An 18,175-nucleotide genomic window follows, 5' to 3' on the forward strand; every position below is an offset into this window, starting at 1 on the left:
GAAAAACATACTGCGCATGCTCACGCTTCAAACCACTTCCTGTAGTCGATTTTTTTTTTTTTTTTTACATTTCATCATGAAAGTCCTCTATGTGAAAGTCATGGCTTACAAGATGTTAAGGTTTAAAAAATATTATAATAAAATATTTTATAAAATATCTTATATACTAATAAAAATGATTCATTAATCATTCATGAATCTTTTGTTTGGAGCTTTAACTTACTGGAGGTTTTAACTGCATTATCTCGGGTCAGTTTTATCCATCGCTGAACATGCAGCGTCAGCGGGTTTTTATTTTATTTTTATTTTTTTATTTTTTAAGGGATCAAAAGAAATGCAAATAACACGAACAGTAGGTGGCGACATGTGCTCATGACACCAGCACGCCATTAAAATAAAAGAAGAAGAAGCAGAGAGCGAAGCATTGTGGGTAGGACATCTTTAGGTCAGCCATTACTGTGGTCTGTCTGAAGGAGAGAGAGAAGATGAGGGGGATCCGGGGAATAAGCCAGTTATCGGTGAGAATTTTATTAACACGGTTAAAGATGACTAGTAGAGGTTCTGCTGCATAGTTTTGTGTCTTGTTTTGTGAAGGCGGTGCAGACTTTGGGCTTGGTTCTCAAGATGATATACCCGATGACACACTTGGTTTACTAGAGATAGAGTTGTCGGTTCAGCTCTCAACATGTCATTTTATAATTAATTTGGTCATTATATCCATATTTTAAATTCAGTTATGTATTGCAGCGGCTTTCAGTGTTTTAGATGCAACGGAACCACATCCTAGATTTAAAAGACATCTATAGTTTCTTGAAAACCAACGATTATTTTTATACTCATTATAGCACTGTACTGTTAGATGTATAGTTTTTTAATTTTATTTATACTTTCGTTTTATTTATTTGTATTTATTACGCATTTTTTCTTTAAACATTTCAATAGACCTATAACGTTAAGCATTCCTTTCCTGATATGACAGCACTTCAAGCCAGCAGTATTAGAGCAGGAAGAGTGACATCATGAAATAAAGTGTGTGTGAGAGAGAAATGTTTACTCATCTTAGTTATCATGCTATTTATTAATCCCAAAGTTTAATAGCTTGTATGCACACACACATACATGTAGAACTGGTACAAATATTTTTGTGAAATATTATTACAAGTTTTAAAATACTGGTTTTCTATTTTAATATACTTTAAAATATAATTTATTTATGTGATGTAAAGTTGAATTTTCGTCAGCCGACTCCAGTCTTCAGTGTCACATGATCCTTCAAAAATCATCAATGTTGGAAACAGTTGTGCTGATTAATATTTTTTTATGACCTATGATACCTTTTCAGGATTCTTGGACAAATAAAAAGATTTTAAAAAGAACAGCATTTATAAAAAAAAAAAATAATAATAATAATTATTGTTCAAAAGTTGGGTCAGTAATTTTTTTCTTTAAAAAAAAGAATTAATACTTTTATGGATGTGTTAAATTGATAAAAAGTCATATTAAAGATTTAGTCTATCTATATTGTTTGAAAAGAATATTTAGAATAAATGCTGTTCATTTTAGCTTTTTATTCATCGTTGAATCCTGGTAAAAGTATCAGGTTACAAAAAAATATTAAGCAGCACAACTGTGTCCAACATTGACAATAACTGAGTATCAAATCAGCATATTAGAATGATTTCCTAAGGATCATGTGACATTAAGACATTAAGAAAATTCAGCTTTACATCTCAGAAATAAATAAAAAATTTTAAGTATATTAAAATAGAAAACCATTGTTTTAAAGTGTAATAATATTTCACAACAACATTACAGTTTTTTCCTGTATATTTGATCAAATAAATGCAGGCTTGATGACCGTAAGAGACTTTTTTCATATACATATATATACATGCATAGGAAGGCCTGTATCTCTCTTGTTTACCCAAGCATCAACCCTATTGTTTGTGTGAAATACGGGTTAAGTAGCCATCCTGTGCCTCGCTCTTCCCCTCTTTATTCTGTTATTTTGCACACACTCTTTCTTCAGAGGCGTGATGTCTTTTGTGATTTTCAGAGGAGGCTTTATGCAGCCCAGGCTGCCCGTAAGGTGGATGTTGCGGCAGCCGTGGAGCCAGTAAAGTTTCTGCCGCAGGAAGTGCAGGTCAGTAGATGATGATTTGTCTCTCTCTCCACAGAGACGCTTCTATGCGGCCACTCAAAGGGACCAGCCCTTAACTGTGCCTCTGTCAGGCGTCAAGGTCTCGGCAGGTGCTCCTCGCATATACCAGGATGTTCATGTATGTGTGCGTGGGGGGGTTCTGTTCTAATATTAGGAACTGTCTATGAAATTTGAAGATTTGAATTGAATTTGCCTTGCCCGTGGTGAATTTGAAATATGTGCTGCAATACCAGGAAGAGTTAAGTAGTTGGATGCAAGTTTGTGATTAAACAAATTATTTTATTCAACTTTTTTATGTAAAAGTGTTCCCTTAAATGTACAAGCCGTCGTTTTTAAACTGAACAGATATGTTCCAATAATTTGTTTGTCATTGTTTTCAGGTAACTTTAAATAAATGTTAACATCAACATTTTCACATGATTACATAAGCTATATCCACATAAGTGCACTAATATTAAACTTATTCCATAGTCTATTAATTCTATTCAATTATTTATTGAATAAATATTATAAAATATGTGTGAACTTAATCTCTATAAGCAGTATTTCAAATGTTAAATTTCAAATCTTAATTGTTATCATTTTATAGAAATAGTCTATGTTGTGTGATTGTTCACGTTTATGCGTAATTAACCTGAAAAATTGAATTAATTAAAAATAAATCATGCAGATGCTATTTAGGTGTTTATTAATGTTGATTGTTTGTCTGTTTATAGAGAAATATTGAATTAAAATGCAAATTTCAACTTGGTGATATAAATTTTTTTTAAATATTAATTTTTATTAACTCCCATATACAAACAAAATATAATATGCAATTAAGTTAAACAAATTCTCTATTCCTTTTGGAACATCCATAAGAAATACACTTTCTAATAACATAGAAAATAAAATAATGAAAATTTACAGGTGAAATCAATCATCTGATGACGGGTCATCATTAGCTTGTGCAATGAGATGAGTAATGACAAGAGTCTTTTAGTCATCTGTGCTAAATATAAATAAACATAATGTTGTTAAACTTGTCAAATGTTTGATGAAAATCAAAACAAGTCTTCTAGTCTATTGTGTCACATCAGTAATTTTATATTAATGTTCAACCTAGCTTGTAAATGCCAAAACAATATTAGTAAGCAATTGGAACAAATTAGAAGGTGTAAATACACTCTTTCTTTTCCTCATTCCAGGTGACAAAATTGTCCAGTGGGTTAGTGATTGCTTCCTTGGAAAACTATTCTCCTGCTTCTCGGATTGGTGTGCTTGTCAGGGCCGGAAGCCGATATGAGTCGATTGACAACCTCGGTGTTACACACATGCTTCGTCTGGCTGCCAGTCTGGTATACATCGATCATGACTCTGTTTGACTGCTGTTCTGCTAGTGTGCTGTGACTCTATTAGCATTCACTTCTTTATCCTGCTGATTCCAGACAACCAAGGGAGCATCCGCCTTCAGGATCTGCCGCGGTGTTGAGACTGTTGGGGGAAGCTTAAGGTCAGTTTGACTGTGTCACAGAATATTGTCTTCTGAACTTCTATTATTTATGAGATAATAGTGATTCTCAACTGGTTTTGCTTCAGGATCCACTTTTACCTTCTGTTCTTTGCCCTTTTCCTGTTTAAGACCTTATCAGAACAGACCTGCCAATCACTGGCATAATATATTTGGTGCATTACTATGCTCAAAGCATATCTGTTATGGTATACTTAGTAAGTAAATGTGTATACTATATTTTTATGTGCAGTGTGTCAAGCTCCAGGGAGAATGTGGTGTACACTGTAGACTGCCTGAGAGATCATATGTGAGTAGTAAATATGATTAGTTTGATCATGTGTAAAGATTAGTGTGATCTCTTCTTCCACCGAAATCATGTTGTCTGTGCGTCCTCTCACAGTGACACTGTAATGGAGTATCTGATCAATGTGACCACTGCGCCGGAGTTTCGTCAATGGGAAGTGTCAGACCTCACTGCCAGGGTGAAACTGGATAAGGCACTTGCCAATCAGACTCCACAGATTGGTATGCAGTGTTTAACCCTCTGATGGTCACTTTAGACCTTTTTAGTTCTGTCATTGGTTTATGATACACTTTGGCGGATGGCAGTTCTAATGTTTCCACTTCCTGTTTCTATTTTTTATTTGTGTTTCAGGTGTCATCGAGAATTTGCATGCTGCAGCTTATAAGAATGCCCTGTCCAATTCCTTGTACTGTCCAGACTACGTGATTGGCCAAATCACCACAGAACAGGTCAAACAACATATTTGACTTAAGTCACTTAATAAGTCTAATTTATATAATGCCTGAACAGTCAGTAAACCACTCAAAATGGTAACACTAACATAATAAAAATCCATTCTTCAGTCTTTAAAGTTTAATTTTGTTGCTTAATAGCTGATAGACACGCTTGTGACCACACATCAATCCCAACATTCTTTATTAATGCATGACGTTGCTTAAGAACAGTAAACAAACAAATATTTCTACCACAGCAAATAATTGTGTATAACGCATTACAAATAAAAGTTAAACGTTGCTGTTTTCTGTATTTTTTATGTCCTCTTACATAGATGCACAGCTTTGTTCAGAACAACTTTACAAGTGCAAGAATGGCCCTTGTTGGTCTTGGTATGTAATTATATTTTTTAAAGAAAAACATTCAATGTGACCCCAAAAAGGCAATGAATTGAGTCATTTGTACTGTATGTTATTGAGTAGGTGTGGATCATGACATACTTAAGCAGGTTGGCGAGCAGTTCCTGAACATCCGCAGTGGAGCAGGCACTGTTGGATCCAAAGCTGTGTACCGGGGAGGTAGAGAGCATTATTACTACTAAAACTGTAATAAATGTTAAAAATACAACACACAAAACACATGACATTATTGTAGAACTAGTGAACGATCGATCGTGCCATCTGCTGCCTACATGGACAGCGACACTAAAAGGAATAGTTCATAGTTCAATAGTTGGTTCCAAACCCATAAGAGTTTTGTTTATTTTTATATTTTTTATGAATTCTGAGAGATTTCTGTCCCTCAACTGAAAGGCTATTCACACAAAACTCTGATGCTTCAAAATGTTAATAAAGAGATTGTAAATTAAAAAAAAATAAAAAAAAATCCATATTTCATTAAGGCTTTTATTCACATATTGGTCAACATTGGTCAGAGAACATACATACGCACTGAAATGTGGTAAACGGAAGCTTGTAATGTAAGATAGTGTTCCTCACACAAAAGACATGAGAGCTAAATAACAATCCAATACTTTTATTTAAAAAAAAAAAAATTAACTTGTTGGGTTTGTCTTTTTTTCTTTGAGTTAATGTGTTTGTTAACGAACACTAAAAGGTTGACAAAATCAACTTTTAGCAAAATACCTTTACAATGTATAGGCTTTCTCAGTTTGCTTAAAGTGTTTATATATATATATATATATATATATATATATATATATAATGCATTCTAAATGTATTTTTGTGCATTAATAATGTCTTGTAATGCACCTTATAATACATTGTACAGTTTAATGAATAATTGTAACCACAGTTGTATTACATTATAATACTTATCTATTCACTGTTAGGTCTTTAGAAAATATAATGCATTGAAACACATGATAAACAACCAATTTCAGATGTATCTAGGATTTAGCTACATGTTATTTATGAAAAGATATAATGCATATTAACATAAGCCACTTTTCCACTTTCTGGCCAAACCGTTCTCATTACTTAACCGTTCAATTCAGTGCCGATCCAGATGTGGTTTAATTTTACAATACATATTGTTTTAAAGCAGCTTTACAGTGATAGCAGGAACAATTATGTTTAAGTCAGTTTAGTGTTGATTCATTTCCATTTGTAAAGGTCATCAATTATTAAATATTTTCATTTTGTCTATAAAGATAAAAAAATTATGTAATTCAGCTCAGTTCTCATACATGGCATTAGTACAGTCAGATCAATAATTTTGTTGAATATTAAGTGTTCCCAAATAAGCGAGCCAGAGGCGACCGTGACAAGTTAATACAAATTCTCCTCTGCTGTACACTCAAAAGTATGTATGTGTTCTTCACAAAAACAGTGCATAATTTTAGGAAATATTATAAGTAGGTGAATTGGAATGCCGCATCTGACTCGCTGTGTAATGCTGGTCTCTGGCTCTGTTTGTTCAGGTGAGGTGAGGCATCAGACTGGACAAGGACTGGTTCATGCGGTGGTGACGAGTGAAGGTGCGAGTGTAACATCAGCTGATGCCACAGCGTTCAGCATACTGCAGCATGTGCTCGGTGCAGGACCGCGTGTGAAGAGAGGCTCCAACACTACAAGCAAACTGAGTCAGGCCATCTCAAAGGTCACAGCTCAGCCCTTTGACGTGAGTATCACTTTGAGACCTGTAGCTCATAAAAGGCTTTTATGAAGGACTCTGTAACTGTGTCTGTCTGGCTTTGTTGCAGGCCTCTGCCTTCAATGCCAACTACACTGACTCTGGTCTGTTTGGAGTGTACACCATCTGCCAGGCTAACACTGCCAAAGACGTACGTGTGATTTACATTACGTTCTGGTTTTAACATTAATTTAAGGCCCTCGGTTTGTTTCCAAGAAACATCACATTAAATTATGATTGAAGAAGTCATAATTAAGATATTATTCAAGAAGCAAGAAATTAATATCTTGATTTTGGGAACAACATTGCCAGTTACTGTTTTTGGAAATAGTTCCACCTATCTTTATATCTATCTGTCTATCTAGAAACTTTATTAAAATAGCCAGTGATTAATGTACATGCAACATTTTGTTTGTAATAACAAATTAGGCTGGATTTCACAACAAAAGCTAGTGGTGTTACCCATGAGAGTAAGAGTTTTCTATTTAAAGTAGGGTTTTTCTTCTGTTCAGGTCATTAAAGCAGCGGTCGGTCAAGTGTATGACATTGCACAAGGAAACCTTGCAGCGGCTGACCTCAGTAGAGCTAAGTAAGTTTGCATCATCTTGATAGCTTGAGAATTAGTGCAGTACTTTTTATATTGTACACATTACATATTTGTTTGTTTTCCTGTGATTATTAATGTATTTCGTCTGAGCAGGAATCAGTTGACGGCCGAGTACCTGATGTCTATTGAGAGTTCGGAGGGCTTAATGGAAGCGATGGGATCACAGGCACTGGCAGAGGGTACCTACCATCCCCCTGAGGCTGTGACCCAGAAAATTGATGCTGTGTCTTCGGCTGACGTTGTCAATGTAAGCAACTAGGGTGACGGTATCCCAGTGCAAAGGATCTAGTATGGGAACAGAAGAATATCATACTATATTTCAATCCTCGGTGAAGACAACCTTTTACCACTTTACTCCAGGTTGCCCCTGGGAAACCACCGACTAGTGTACTGTACATAATGTTATGGTCAAATATAATTCCAATATCTCCATTGGTTTTATTTATAATTGACTTTTCTATAAAGGCCCTGGTATACTTCGTTTTCCGTGTTCCGCTGTGTCTCGCGTCGTGTCCACAGTTTTCAGAGTATACTCAAGCGCAGATATTTGCATCGATGGATAAGTGACACATGCACAGCTTTTTGTCATTTACAGGGCTAATGAAAGTTGCAGATCTGTCACTGCATACAAAGTTTGCAAGAACCAAAACAAAAACAAAGGAGAGGGATAGGCAGCTTTATTTACTGCTTTGTATCTGTCTTTCCACACTCTTTTTTGACTAATGCACAGAAATCACAACTGTGCATATTGCCACCTAGTGGACTCTTCTGCATGGACACAAAAACTGTGTCCTGATGACAAAAATACATCAAACGGACAGTGCGCAGGCCGTCAGAGAACATGGATGGGCCTTTTTGAAGGCTTTTCTAAAAATGTATTCTGAAAATAGTAATAATAAATAAGTGGGTTAGTGTATATTGCTAATGTAGTATATTTAAGGCATTTTTAAATACATGTATTTTTTTTCATAAGGCTTTTATCATTTGGATTTTAATTTTGCATAACAAAATTGGTCTCATTTGTTTTTCAGGTGGCAAAGAAATTCATGTCTGGCAAAAAGACTATGGCCTCCAGTGGAAACTTGGTCAACACACCTTTTGTTGATGAAATCTGATGGACAATCAGTATTCTCGTACATTTTATCTTTCAACAGTGTCTAAATCTCAATTTCACTAAAATAGAAAATGTCCTTTATTGTTCCTGTAAAAAAAAAAAAGTTATCAACAGTTGGTCTTGATACTTATAAGTAAGAACTCACTTGTCCATTTGAAATGTATAGAAGTAAATTAATAAAGTATATGCCGACACCAACAAATATTTATGAAACAAGATTTTGATCCTTAAACCTTGAGATCTGAATATAAAAGAATAATGGTAATAGACAAGAGGAATATTACTGGGTTTTGGCAATAAACTGGGTTCAAACCCATATGAAACCTTTGAAATGTCAGTGTTTGTTTTTAGATTTTGATAAATTGTAAGTGCAGTCTCTGTAAAATTATTTAAAAAATCATACATTACGCAATACTCATGAATGACTGAATATCAAATGTAGCTTTAGTTCTGGCAGGTCAAGCTCGCATCAGCTGAATCTCAGCTAATCTACGTTTACCCATAGCAATACAATGCCTATCTCATATATAAGCTCCTTCAGTATTATCAACATCTATCACGTTTCTCATTTAATCTAAATAAATTAAATGTTTCTCCTTCAAAAAAAAGATAAAATAATAAAATATGTTATTTAATAGCCTTGTTGCATATTTTACACTTATACAAACATTAGTTTACACACATTAAAATGGATACAAAAAACCCCACTTAATTTCATCATCCATTAAAGCAGATATTATTTCCACCCGGTTATAATTAAATTTCCAGAATAGTACAGTTATTGTTTTCTCCTTATAATATTTTAGGTCAGTCCAAAGCATCTTTGCATGCATATATATATATATATATATATATATATATATATATATATATATATATATACATGCATGTGTGTCAGTAGCTTTTAAAAATGTTGGAAACATACTTTTTTAAATGTTTTTGAAAAAATGTCTAATGCTCATTTATTTGATCAAAGATACAGGAAAAAAAACAGTAATATTGTGAAATATTATTACAATTTGAAATTGTGATTTTCTATTTTAATATGGGTTAAAATATAATTTATTTCTGTGATGTAAAGCTGAATTTTCGTCAGCCATTATTTCAGTCTTCAGTGACACATGATCATTCAGAAATCATTCTAATATGCTGATTTATTATCAATATTGGACACAGTTGTGCTGCTTAATATTTTTTGTAACCTGATACTTTTTAAGGATTCATTGATGAATAAAAAGTTAAAAAAAGAACAGCATTTATTCCTAATAGAAATCTATTTGAACAATATAAATCTTTACTATCAATTTTTAACACATCCTTGCTGAATAAAGTATTCACTTCTTTAAAAAACTTTGAACAGTAGTGTATTGTTGCAAAATATTTCTATTTTAAATGTGTATAAGATATATCCTCTCACTTTCGACTACTTTTTTTAATCGAGACAAATTTCGCAGATATTTGACGAACAAAAATGGAACAATGACTCCCTGAACAGAACAAGAGTCAATATGAAAAATCACATATTAAACATCCAACAAATCACATTTTCCCACCTTAGGCATTAAAGACCTTTTATTATTTTAAGTTTTTTTTTTCTTCCAGATTTAAACACCTTTTATTCTCAACCCTGTTAACAAACAAAATGGAATTGGTTTAAAAAGAATTTTACACAAAACAACTTCTAACTACTGCTCACGTGTCCCTCATTACCATTTGACAATAGCATATGTGTGTATGTAGTCTCTTTATTTTTTGTAAAAAAAATAAAAAAAAGTCTTCAATTTAGATGTTTACCTAAAATCACAATTTGTTGTCCTTAACTATACAGTGGTATTACTGTATTCTACATAATAAGTAGGCCTGTACTGAGTCCTATTAATAACGTGTATACTCTAGGGTTAGTGTTTAGTTTAGGTCAGGTCAGTTGCATGCAAGTATGCAGTGATATAAATTCAAGCAAATATAAGATAACTTCTATTTTGTTCATTGGCATTTCTAACGAGAGCACAACTGTCAAAATCAGACTGGTGACGTCATGTGTTGCGTCATGTTCTCCTGCCCCCTCCGTTATTCCTTACAAAGGGAAAACATCTCGCGAGTAGGGTTTTGTTATGAAAGCTTCGCGGACGCTGTTTTACGGTATATTAGTTTAAGCCGAAACGCGGACAATAAGACAAGAAGAAAAACTGCAGTTATCGGCAAAGCACGACATATTTGCCAGCGTATCCAATAGTGATGCGTGAACAGACTCGTGCGCTGTGGAATCTTTTCCAATGATATCCATAAATCAAGAGGGAAGATCCAGCACGGACGTAACATCGGAATACTTCTGATTTTCCTCACAGCGATGCTCAAGTATTTGATGTTGTAAATGGTCAGCTCTGGAGTAACGTTACTTGAGGAGTAATACTTCATAATGGGATGATGTACTGTGTGTTGATACTGCTGTTTGCATCATAATCCCTCAACTGACAATCAGATGCTATCTTACTGTGATGAACTCAGATCATCTCCATGAGGTTCCAACTGGAAAGAGAGAGTGAAAGTTGTCTCATACAATCCCAAACATTTAACAGACCTCAACTCATGAAGGTCACAATCTGAACTATGAAAATGGATAAACTCACCATTATTTCAGGATGTCTCTTTCTCGCAGCAGATATCTTTGCTATTGCAAGTATTGCAAATCCAGATTGGATCAATACAGGCGGCCAAGAGGGTAAGAAACTTAATGTTCAGTTAAATACTATGGTAACTCTCTAACTCTTTAGGTAGAGCACACGTGTATCTGCATGTGCAATGTTTTTACACTTGAGCATGAAGAGCATTGTGTTTGTCTGCAACACAGATCCATTTAATCCAAATAAAACAATTAATCTGGCTCTAATGCATTTATTTATGCATTAAACGAGCACATTTTCCCTGCTGTAGTTGTTTGGACACATTACAGGTCACAAAAATGGCTCTATAATTTTCCTTTCTCTATACACAAACATTTATGGGTAGAACAAATAAATATATAAAGCATCTGGCATTAGCTGTTAAAAGCCAGTGATTAAATGTTTTGCATTTGCATATGTGCAGAAGAACGCTTTTAAGGGAAATGTGTTGTTGATTATTCAGTGTGTTTGTTGCTGTATTAATGAAATCTGCTGGGAATTGTCTTCCACAGAGATGAGATCTTCAACACAGCAATTATTTAGTTGGAAAATTGTTCTGTTATGCAAACGTGGTAATAATATTAAGAGAATGTTGTTGCTGCAAATGATTTCACAATGGATCCTAACAATTTCCACTCAACTTTAACTCTCAAAAAAGACAAAAATATGAATTCAACTTTCTGACTTTTAACACATTATGGTTTTGCAGAGTTTAGTTTTGTTGAAGAAGAGGTTTATTTATTTATTTATTTATTTATTTGTAATTTCACAAATTATTTTGAAGATACTCTCCCAGACGAATATGTCACAAAACAGATGTTCACCAGCCGTTTCTGTTTTTTTTTTTTTTTTTTTTTTTTTTTTTTTTGTCCCATAGAGACGTAGCAGAGAACAAAAAGTACAATGCTCACTGAAGGCTGAAAACATTCACTGCACAAACTTATAGGATGATCTATCTATCTGTCTGTCTGTCTATAATATTTTTGTATAAGGATGCTGAACTGTAGTGTACACACTTTATGTTGCAATGCGGACATAAGCTATTTTCTGTGCTAGACTTCATTAGCTGCTATAGGTAAATAACTAAGACTAGCAAAGTGACATCAATACATTAAAATAATATGGTAAGAAATACCAATTTGCAAAATCAAGCAGCATAATTGTGTACAGCTAAAAATAACTGGCAGCGGATGACACCGGAAGCGGGACACATTCAATTTACAAAAGGCTGCTCTTGCTCTCAGTTTAAAAAAAGATGGATAATTTACCATTCTCCCACGCACCCTATGTCAAATGTAGCTGTGCCACGTTCTTCTCTGTCGTATCACTCCCGCTCTTTTTTGTTCTCCCTTAATAAAACAATGCATAACGGTATTTCATGTCCAAAAAATTGTTACTGGTAAGTACTGTAGTTTGTGTTAAACTGTAGTACATTTACATTTTAATAATGATATAGCAAATGAAACACAAAATTTACTAAAATATATATAAATATAATAGAAATATATTTCAAAGACTTGTGCACTAGACTAGGCTACATTAAAGGTGTTATATGTATTTTTTAGCGGCCTCTATCGGTACTGTTTCAGATTGCAACCAATTTTTACAAGAGCGTTCGTGTTCTTGCGCGTGCTCGAACACGAGCGAGCTCTAATGGTGCACGGCCAAAGCATCACACAACATGCTTGAAACTCATGTGAACTCCCACTGCAACGTTACAATAATAGGCTACATTTATCAGCTTGACGTTGAACTATTTCTCCATACTCGTACCATGATAACGTTACATTTGAGGTGTTACCTAGCATTAGGCATTTCGCTAACTATTCGTGTATCTTTCACCATCAGCAATGTCAACATAGCAGACTGATCTAATGGAATTGCGTGTGAATGGGACGCCAATTCGTATTTCCATTTTTGGCGTGCTATCAACACGCTTAATCGCTTTTCAGCGTGTTTATGAATGCCGTTGACTTAACGTACTGTATTACTGGATATATAAATATATGACCTTCCCCAACCCCGTCCCTAAACCTACCCGTCACTGGGGTTAATACCATTTATGAGTCTTCCCCACCATCATAGGGAAAAAAATATCGCTCCCCAGATGTAGAACTATATTTTGCTTTGTTTTGCTCGGACATTTAACGCCGTTACATACAAGCGGAATCACTCGGACATTAATGGCGTAGACTCATGCGGATAGCTCATAATGCTTATAGATAACACGCCACTTGACTTGAAAGTGGCTTGTATGTTTACGCAAAAATCATCATGTCATTTTAAACATAGATGAATGTATAATATGATAACGAAAACGGTTAGTGACCTAAACGGAACAATTTCAGTGTGTTGGAGTGTGTGTTGTGCTGGAGGCAGGAGTTTTTTGGTGTTATCAGACTCATGTCGTTCGCTGCAGTCTCGTCGCATAGACTGTTTATAAAAAGGAGAGAGGCTCGGGAGCACGCATGCACGTCACATCCGATGGATTTCGCAGAAAATCCGACTCGGAGACTTAACATAGAAATAGGAATACTGGCCTTCAGAGGTAATAGCAAAACCCGACAAGTGGATCATTGTAATGTGTGATTCCAACCCTTCCCATGCAATAAAAAAGGATTCATTTTAGAAGAAAAGTTACATATAGCACCTTTAACAAAGCTGATGGTAGATTTTGAGAAAAGGGGGTAAACAACTGTTTTTATGGCATCATGATCACCCTAAAGATGTGTAGGGAAACAACAGGATATCCTGTGCAATGACTTTAAATACAACATAAAGCTGGATATATGGCAGTTTTTCGACCAATTACTCATGTTTTGTTGGTGTTTGTTGGAGTTGGTGTCCAGCAGACCTCCAAATTAGATTTTTACATTGGTCTTTTATATTGATCATACAGCTTAACTCCAGCCTACTGCTTCATATTTGATACACACAGTTATCGAAGTTATCAAAACAAAACAAAAATATAATTTATCAAATAATTTAAATATCAGTAACTGCAGTTACAGGCTAGTTTTTCAAAAGATTTTCTAATGTCCTGAGTCACAAAGCTTTCAAAAACAGTTTGATTTAATATTTAATTTAATCAGTTGTTAGTGTATTTAAACAGATTGAATACTAATTCACTCTCTTTCCTCAGCTCAATTTACAGTAAATGACATAATTTAGTGTGGAATTCTGAATATTATAAGAGACTCATATATAACTAGTTCTTGTCTTTGTCCATGTTACAGGACATCCGCATATCATATTGACATGATATCATCATTATGTCCTTTTGTAAAGTTCTTTAAGGAACATGACATTATTTACTCACCCACCTTGTTATGTCATTCCTGTATGCTGTTTTATCTTCTTGTGTTATGTGCTGTTAAACAAAGACTTCTTTTACTCTTTAAAGTCATGACATTTTCATGTGTTTTGCATGTAGGAGCTCTTACTGTGGGTCTAGTCAAGCAATGCCAGACCATCCATGGTAGAAACAGGATATGTATCTCCCCGAGCCTTCCTCCAGAATGGGTCATTACCCTGTTCTTCATTATCTTGGGCATCGTCTCGCTCTCTATCACATGTGGCCTGCTTGTGATCTCACACTGGCGGCGAGAGGCAACAAAGTATGCCCGCTGGATTGCTTTCATGGCAAGTAAGTTACCTAATGGGAAAATTGATGTGCACAAATAATACAAGTTTGTTGTTTGGTTTTGATAACCTTATGTTATTATAATTATTGTTATTTTGCTTTTCATAGTGATCCTCTTCTGCATGGCTGCCCTCATATTTCCAGTTGGATTTTACATCAATCAAGTCGGAGGACAACCTTACAAATTACCCAATAATACTGTTGTTGGGTCCTCATATGTACTTTTTGTTTTATCAATATTTTTCACAATAGTTGGACTTCTTTTTGCGGGTAAAGTCTGTCTGCCTGGCTGACAATTCCTCTGGTTTTAAGATTTTTTTTATGCTAAATTTTTTAACTACTTGACTTTTTCAATGCCAGTGTGGTTCAACTTATGACATACAAATAGCCAGAGGCGGACAGAGTGCACAGCTTCATAGCTTGAGTAAAAGTACAGATACCACTTGCTAAATTTTACTCGAGTACAAGTAAAAGTACTACAGTTAGATGTCTACTTAAGTAACTTGTTTTTAAAAGTACTTGAGTATCAAGAGTACAAGAGTACATTTCCTAAATATTGCATTACTACTGCCACAGTGCTTACATTTATGTACAGAAACGTCCTACATGGAGTTGACATGGATGAAAAATGTTTATGTTAATACCTTGGAGAATGTAAAAGGAATTGAAAGTAAAATCAAGTCAATTTAATAATTTTAGTGACTCGCATATTTCAATATAAATAACTTGATGTGTTTTCTGAAGATGAATGAAAGTCTTGCATTTTCAATTCAAATGCGAGTTCTGTCTCTCTATAGACTGCTATGCAACTATCACTTTGACGCCTCAAAAATGTCATAAAGAGAATCGAACACTTAAGTCCAAATTTTCAGAAGAGACTAAATGACTTTATATGATGAACAGATAGAATTTAGGCTTTTATTCACATATAAACATTGATCACCGAACATAAACAAAATTTTTACCATGTTGCTTTATTTAACATTAAAGAAAATTTCTGAAAATTGAAATAGTCTGGTGAGGTGGGGCCACCAGCTGTGTCTTCATCCGTTGTTTCGTCCATGGTTTCGGATTTCTTATCTAAATCTGACCATAGAGTTGACTTTGACGGAAAGCTGAAGGTGATTGCTGAGAGGCTGTCCCAATCAGTGGCGCCTGCACAATCCACAATCCAATCACGAGTTTTCTTTTATCCTTTTTTTTTTAGAAGTAGTAACAGGTACTCAAAGTTATGGATAGAAATGTAGCGGAGTAAAGAGTACAATATTTGCCTCTCAAATGTACTTGAGTAAAGTCATGAGTACTCCCCCAAAAATTATTCTCGACTCTTGAGTAAAGCACAGATCCCTCAAAATTGTACTTAAAGCTACACTGTGTGATTTTTACCCCTCAGATCACTTGGATGTGGCTATGGTTACAAGAGGTAAAAACTATATAAATACTGTTAGTTTTCTCACACAAACCGCTCGTTTTGTGTCTTAGGCCATCAATGCGTACTTACATTTACGAGTCATTTGAGGTGGTGACCATAGACCTGCATTATATGACTGACAGACAAGAACGGTTTGACCTAAAAATATAAAAATTGAAACTACTGCGGAAACAAAGACACCTACTCTTGGATGCCCTTGAGGTTAGCTAAAACATATCAAAAATTAATTTCAAAGTGAATGATCCCTTTAATTATAGCCTATTCTTCTTATAAAGTATTATTTCCGTAGTAGGTCTTCTATTTTTTTTTTTTTAAAGTATGCTAGGGTGTATTTCTTTTCCCAAACGGTTTAGTATAATTGAGAGAAAACTTACGAAGCTGTAAGAAATCCTTCAAGGTATCCGGCCAAGAAGTATGTCATTTCATCGTTCTCTTGGGATTCTCCATAACCAGCCTGCACTTCCAGCACTCCCCATCCAGAAACAGATAAACTATCATTGAAATAGCCAAATGCATCTCCGTCCTCTTCCATTACATCCTCTTTCAGCACCACAGACCTTTGAACAGCATCCCAATATACGGTGGCTCTCTGGACATCTGGTAAACAGAGAGATCACACATCAATAAGCGTTGAGGGTTTAATCGCTAGATGTTTGATTTTTTTTTATTTATTTTTTTTGGTATTATCTTATTGCATCTCGCTTAATAACTGAATGCTCAATAGACTAATGGACAATGGTTTGTTGTAGCTCCGATCGTTCCACCTTATTTAACTTAGTTTGTTTTCATGCTAGACTTATGGTGTTATGCAAACATGCAGAAATTAATAATAAAATAACCATCAGTATGACCAAAATGTGACATTAAAAGAGTACAATTTAATTTAAGACACTTACGCTGATCTTTTACAAAGGTCACCGTTAGGACGCACAAAATAAATCCCTGTGTAACGTTAAATCGACTCATGTTTCACACTGAATCAAGTTTTCAGTATCACGACAGCTAATGATCGAAGAACTTGCGAATTTCCATGCGATGAATGCTGGTTCGCATGGTTTTCTTATGTGTATAGAGTAGACCTACATTGAACTGTTTATCACCTGTTGTTTCGCCAAGGAAAAAATGTCCACCCCAGATGGGACTCGAACCCACAATCCCTGGCTTAGGAGGCCAGTGCCTTATCCATTAGGCCACTGGGGCTTTCGTCATAAAAATGCTAAATGCCGGTTTAGAAAGATGATGCAATAGAAATGTATGTTACGTATTTAAATGATCATAAATATTACTTATATATTTACTTTGATATATCGCATCTAAAAAGTCTCTGATGCGTATAATTAATACATAATTATTACTCGCTATTCAGAACGTTACACATTTACGTATTAACCGGTGTTTGTGTTAAATTCCCTAGTTTAGACATTTGTAAAAAAAAAAAAAAAATACATATATATAAAATATGTATTCAGGGCCGGCTTTGCCGACAGGCGACACAGGCGGCCGCCTGGGGCGCCATCTGCTGGACGGGGCGCAAATTGCAGAATTGAAAAAAAAAAGTGAATTAAATGTATCGTATCATGAAAGCTGCGCACACGCTGTACACTTTTACTGTACATTGTCTACACTACACACTGCTTGTATTTGTCCATTTCTTTTACAAGATTATACAATCCTAAAAAACGACTGACTCCAGGCAGCTGTCAAACTCACGCGCGTTGCTCAGCAACCGGGAGTGGCGCGAAAACATATGTTATGCGCGAGCCAGATATCTGACAGCTGGTTTTAGCGCTTTAGTTTCCTCGGTGTAATACGCACGGTTCCGTGCCTTCGGCTCAAAATAGTCCTCGTCGGCTTTGTTTCGCCCGATTCGACATGTTGACAAGGGGATGCCCGCGTATATTCAAAATGGTTGTCACGCGCTGCTTTGTTTACGTTATGTGTATCTGCAGCCGGCCGACAGCGTCGGTTTTCCTTTATATCTGCAGAAATAGACAGTTGGCTCATTGCACGCAGGCGCAGAATATAGCTGACAGTCGCCTGTAGTTCTCTCGGTGTGTTCAAGTCATGGTTTAAGTGCAGCTTTTTACCCCGGCTTTGATCAGCGCTAGTTCGTCGGCGTTATATTAACCTTCAAATGGTCTTCGTTTCCTGTTTACACTTCTGGGCTTCGGGG

At 35.2% G+C, this 18,175-nt stretch overlaps 2 protein-coding genes and 1 non-coding gene across 4 annotated transcripts; 2 read left to right on the top strand and 1 right to left on the bottom strand.

Annotated features, from left to right (window-relative positions):
* Positions 1 to 399: 399 nt before the first annotated feature.
* Positions 400 to 8,599, top strand: uqcrc2b (ubiquinol-cytochrome c reductase core protein 2b). Of its 2 annotated transcripts, none has more exons than XM_039653317.2 (14): positions 400 to 518; positions 2,057 to 2,143; positions 3,349 to 3,498; positions 3,589 to 3,653; positions 3,904 to 3,960; positions 4,054 to 4,178; positions 4,309 to 4,406; positions 4,727 to 4,784; positions 4,875 to 4,970; positions 6,335 to 6,534; positions 6,617 to 6,697; positions 7,059 to 7,135; positions 7,247 to 7,400; positions 8,185 to 8,599. In XM_039653317.2, exons 1-14 carry the CDS (start codon positions 486 to 488, stop codon positions 8,266 to 8,268), a joined length of 1,365 nt encoding a protein of 454 aa, XP_039509251.2. In that variant the 5' UTR covers positions 400 to 485; the 3' UTR covers positions 8,269 to 8,599. The 2 variants fall into 2 exon arrangements, with proteins under 2 accessions (XP_039509251.2, XP_039509250.2); XM_039653316.2 differs by lacking the exon at positions 2,057 to 2,143 and adding an exon at positions 2,178 to 2,279.
* A 1,772-nt stretch (positions 8,600 to 10,371) lies between these two features.
* mosmob (modulator of smoothened b) lies at positions 10,372 to 15,342 on the top strand. The gene is made up of 3 exons (XM_039653306.2): positions 10,372 to 10,986; positions 14,361 to 14,573; positions 14,679 to 15,342. The coding sequence occupies exons 1-3, from the start codon at positions 10,875 to 10,877 to the stop codon at positions 14,861 to 14,863; spliced, it is 510 nt and encodes a 169-aa protein (XP_039509240.1). The 5' UTR covers positions 10,372 to 10,874; the 3' UTR covers positions 14,864 to 15,342.
* Positions 15,343 to 17,129: 1,787 nt separating this feature from the next.
* Positions 17,130 to 17,202, bottom strand: trnar-ccu (transfer RNA arginine (anticodon CCU)). Its single transcript has one exon. It is a non-coding gene; the product is annotated as a tRNA-Arg (tRNA).
* Positions 17,203 to 18,175: the final 973 nt, after the last annotated feature.

The sequence above is a fragment of the Pimephales promelas genome, chromosome 17 (genome assembly GCF_988280905.1).
Source record: "Pimephales promelas chromosome 17, fPimPro1.hap1.1, whole genome shotgun sequence".
NCBI classification, from domain to species: Eukaryota; Metazoa; Chordata; class Actinopteri; order Cypriniformes; family Leuciscidae; genus Pimephales; species Pimephales promelas.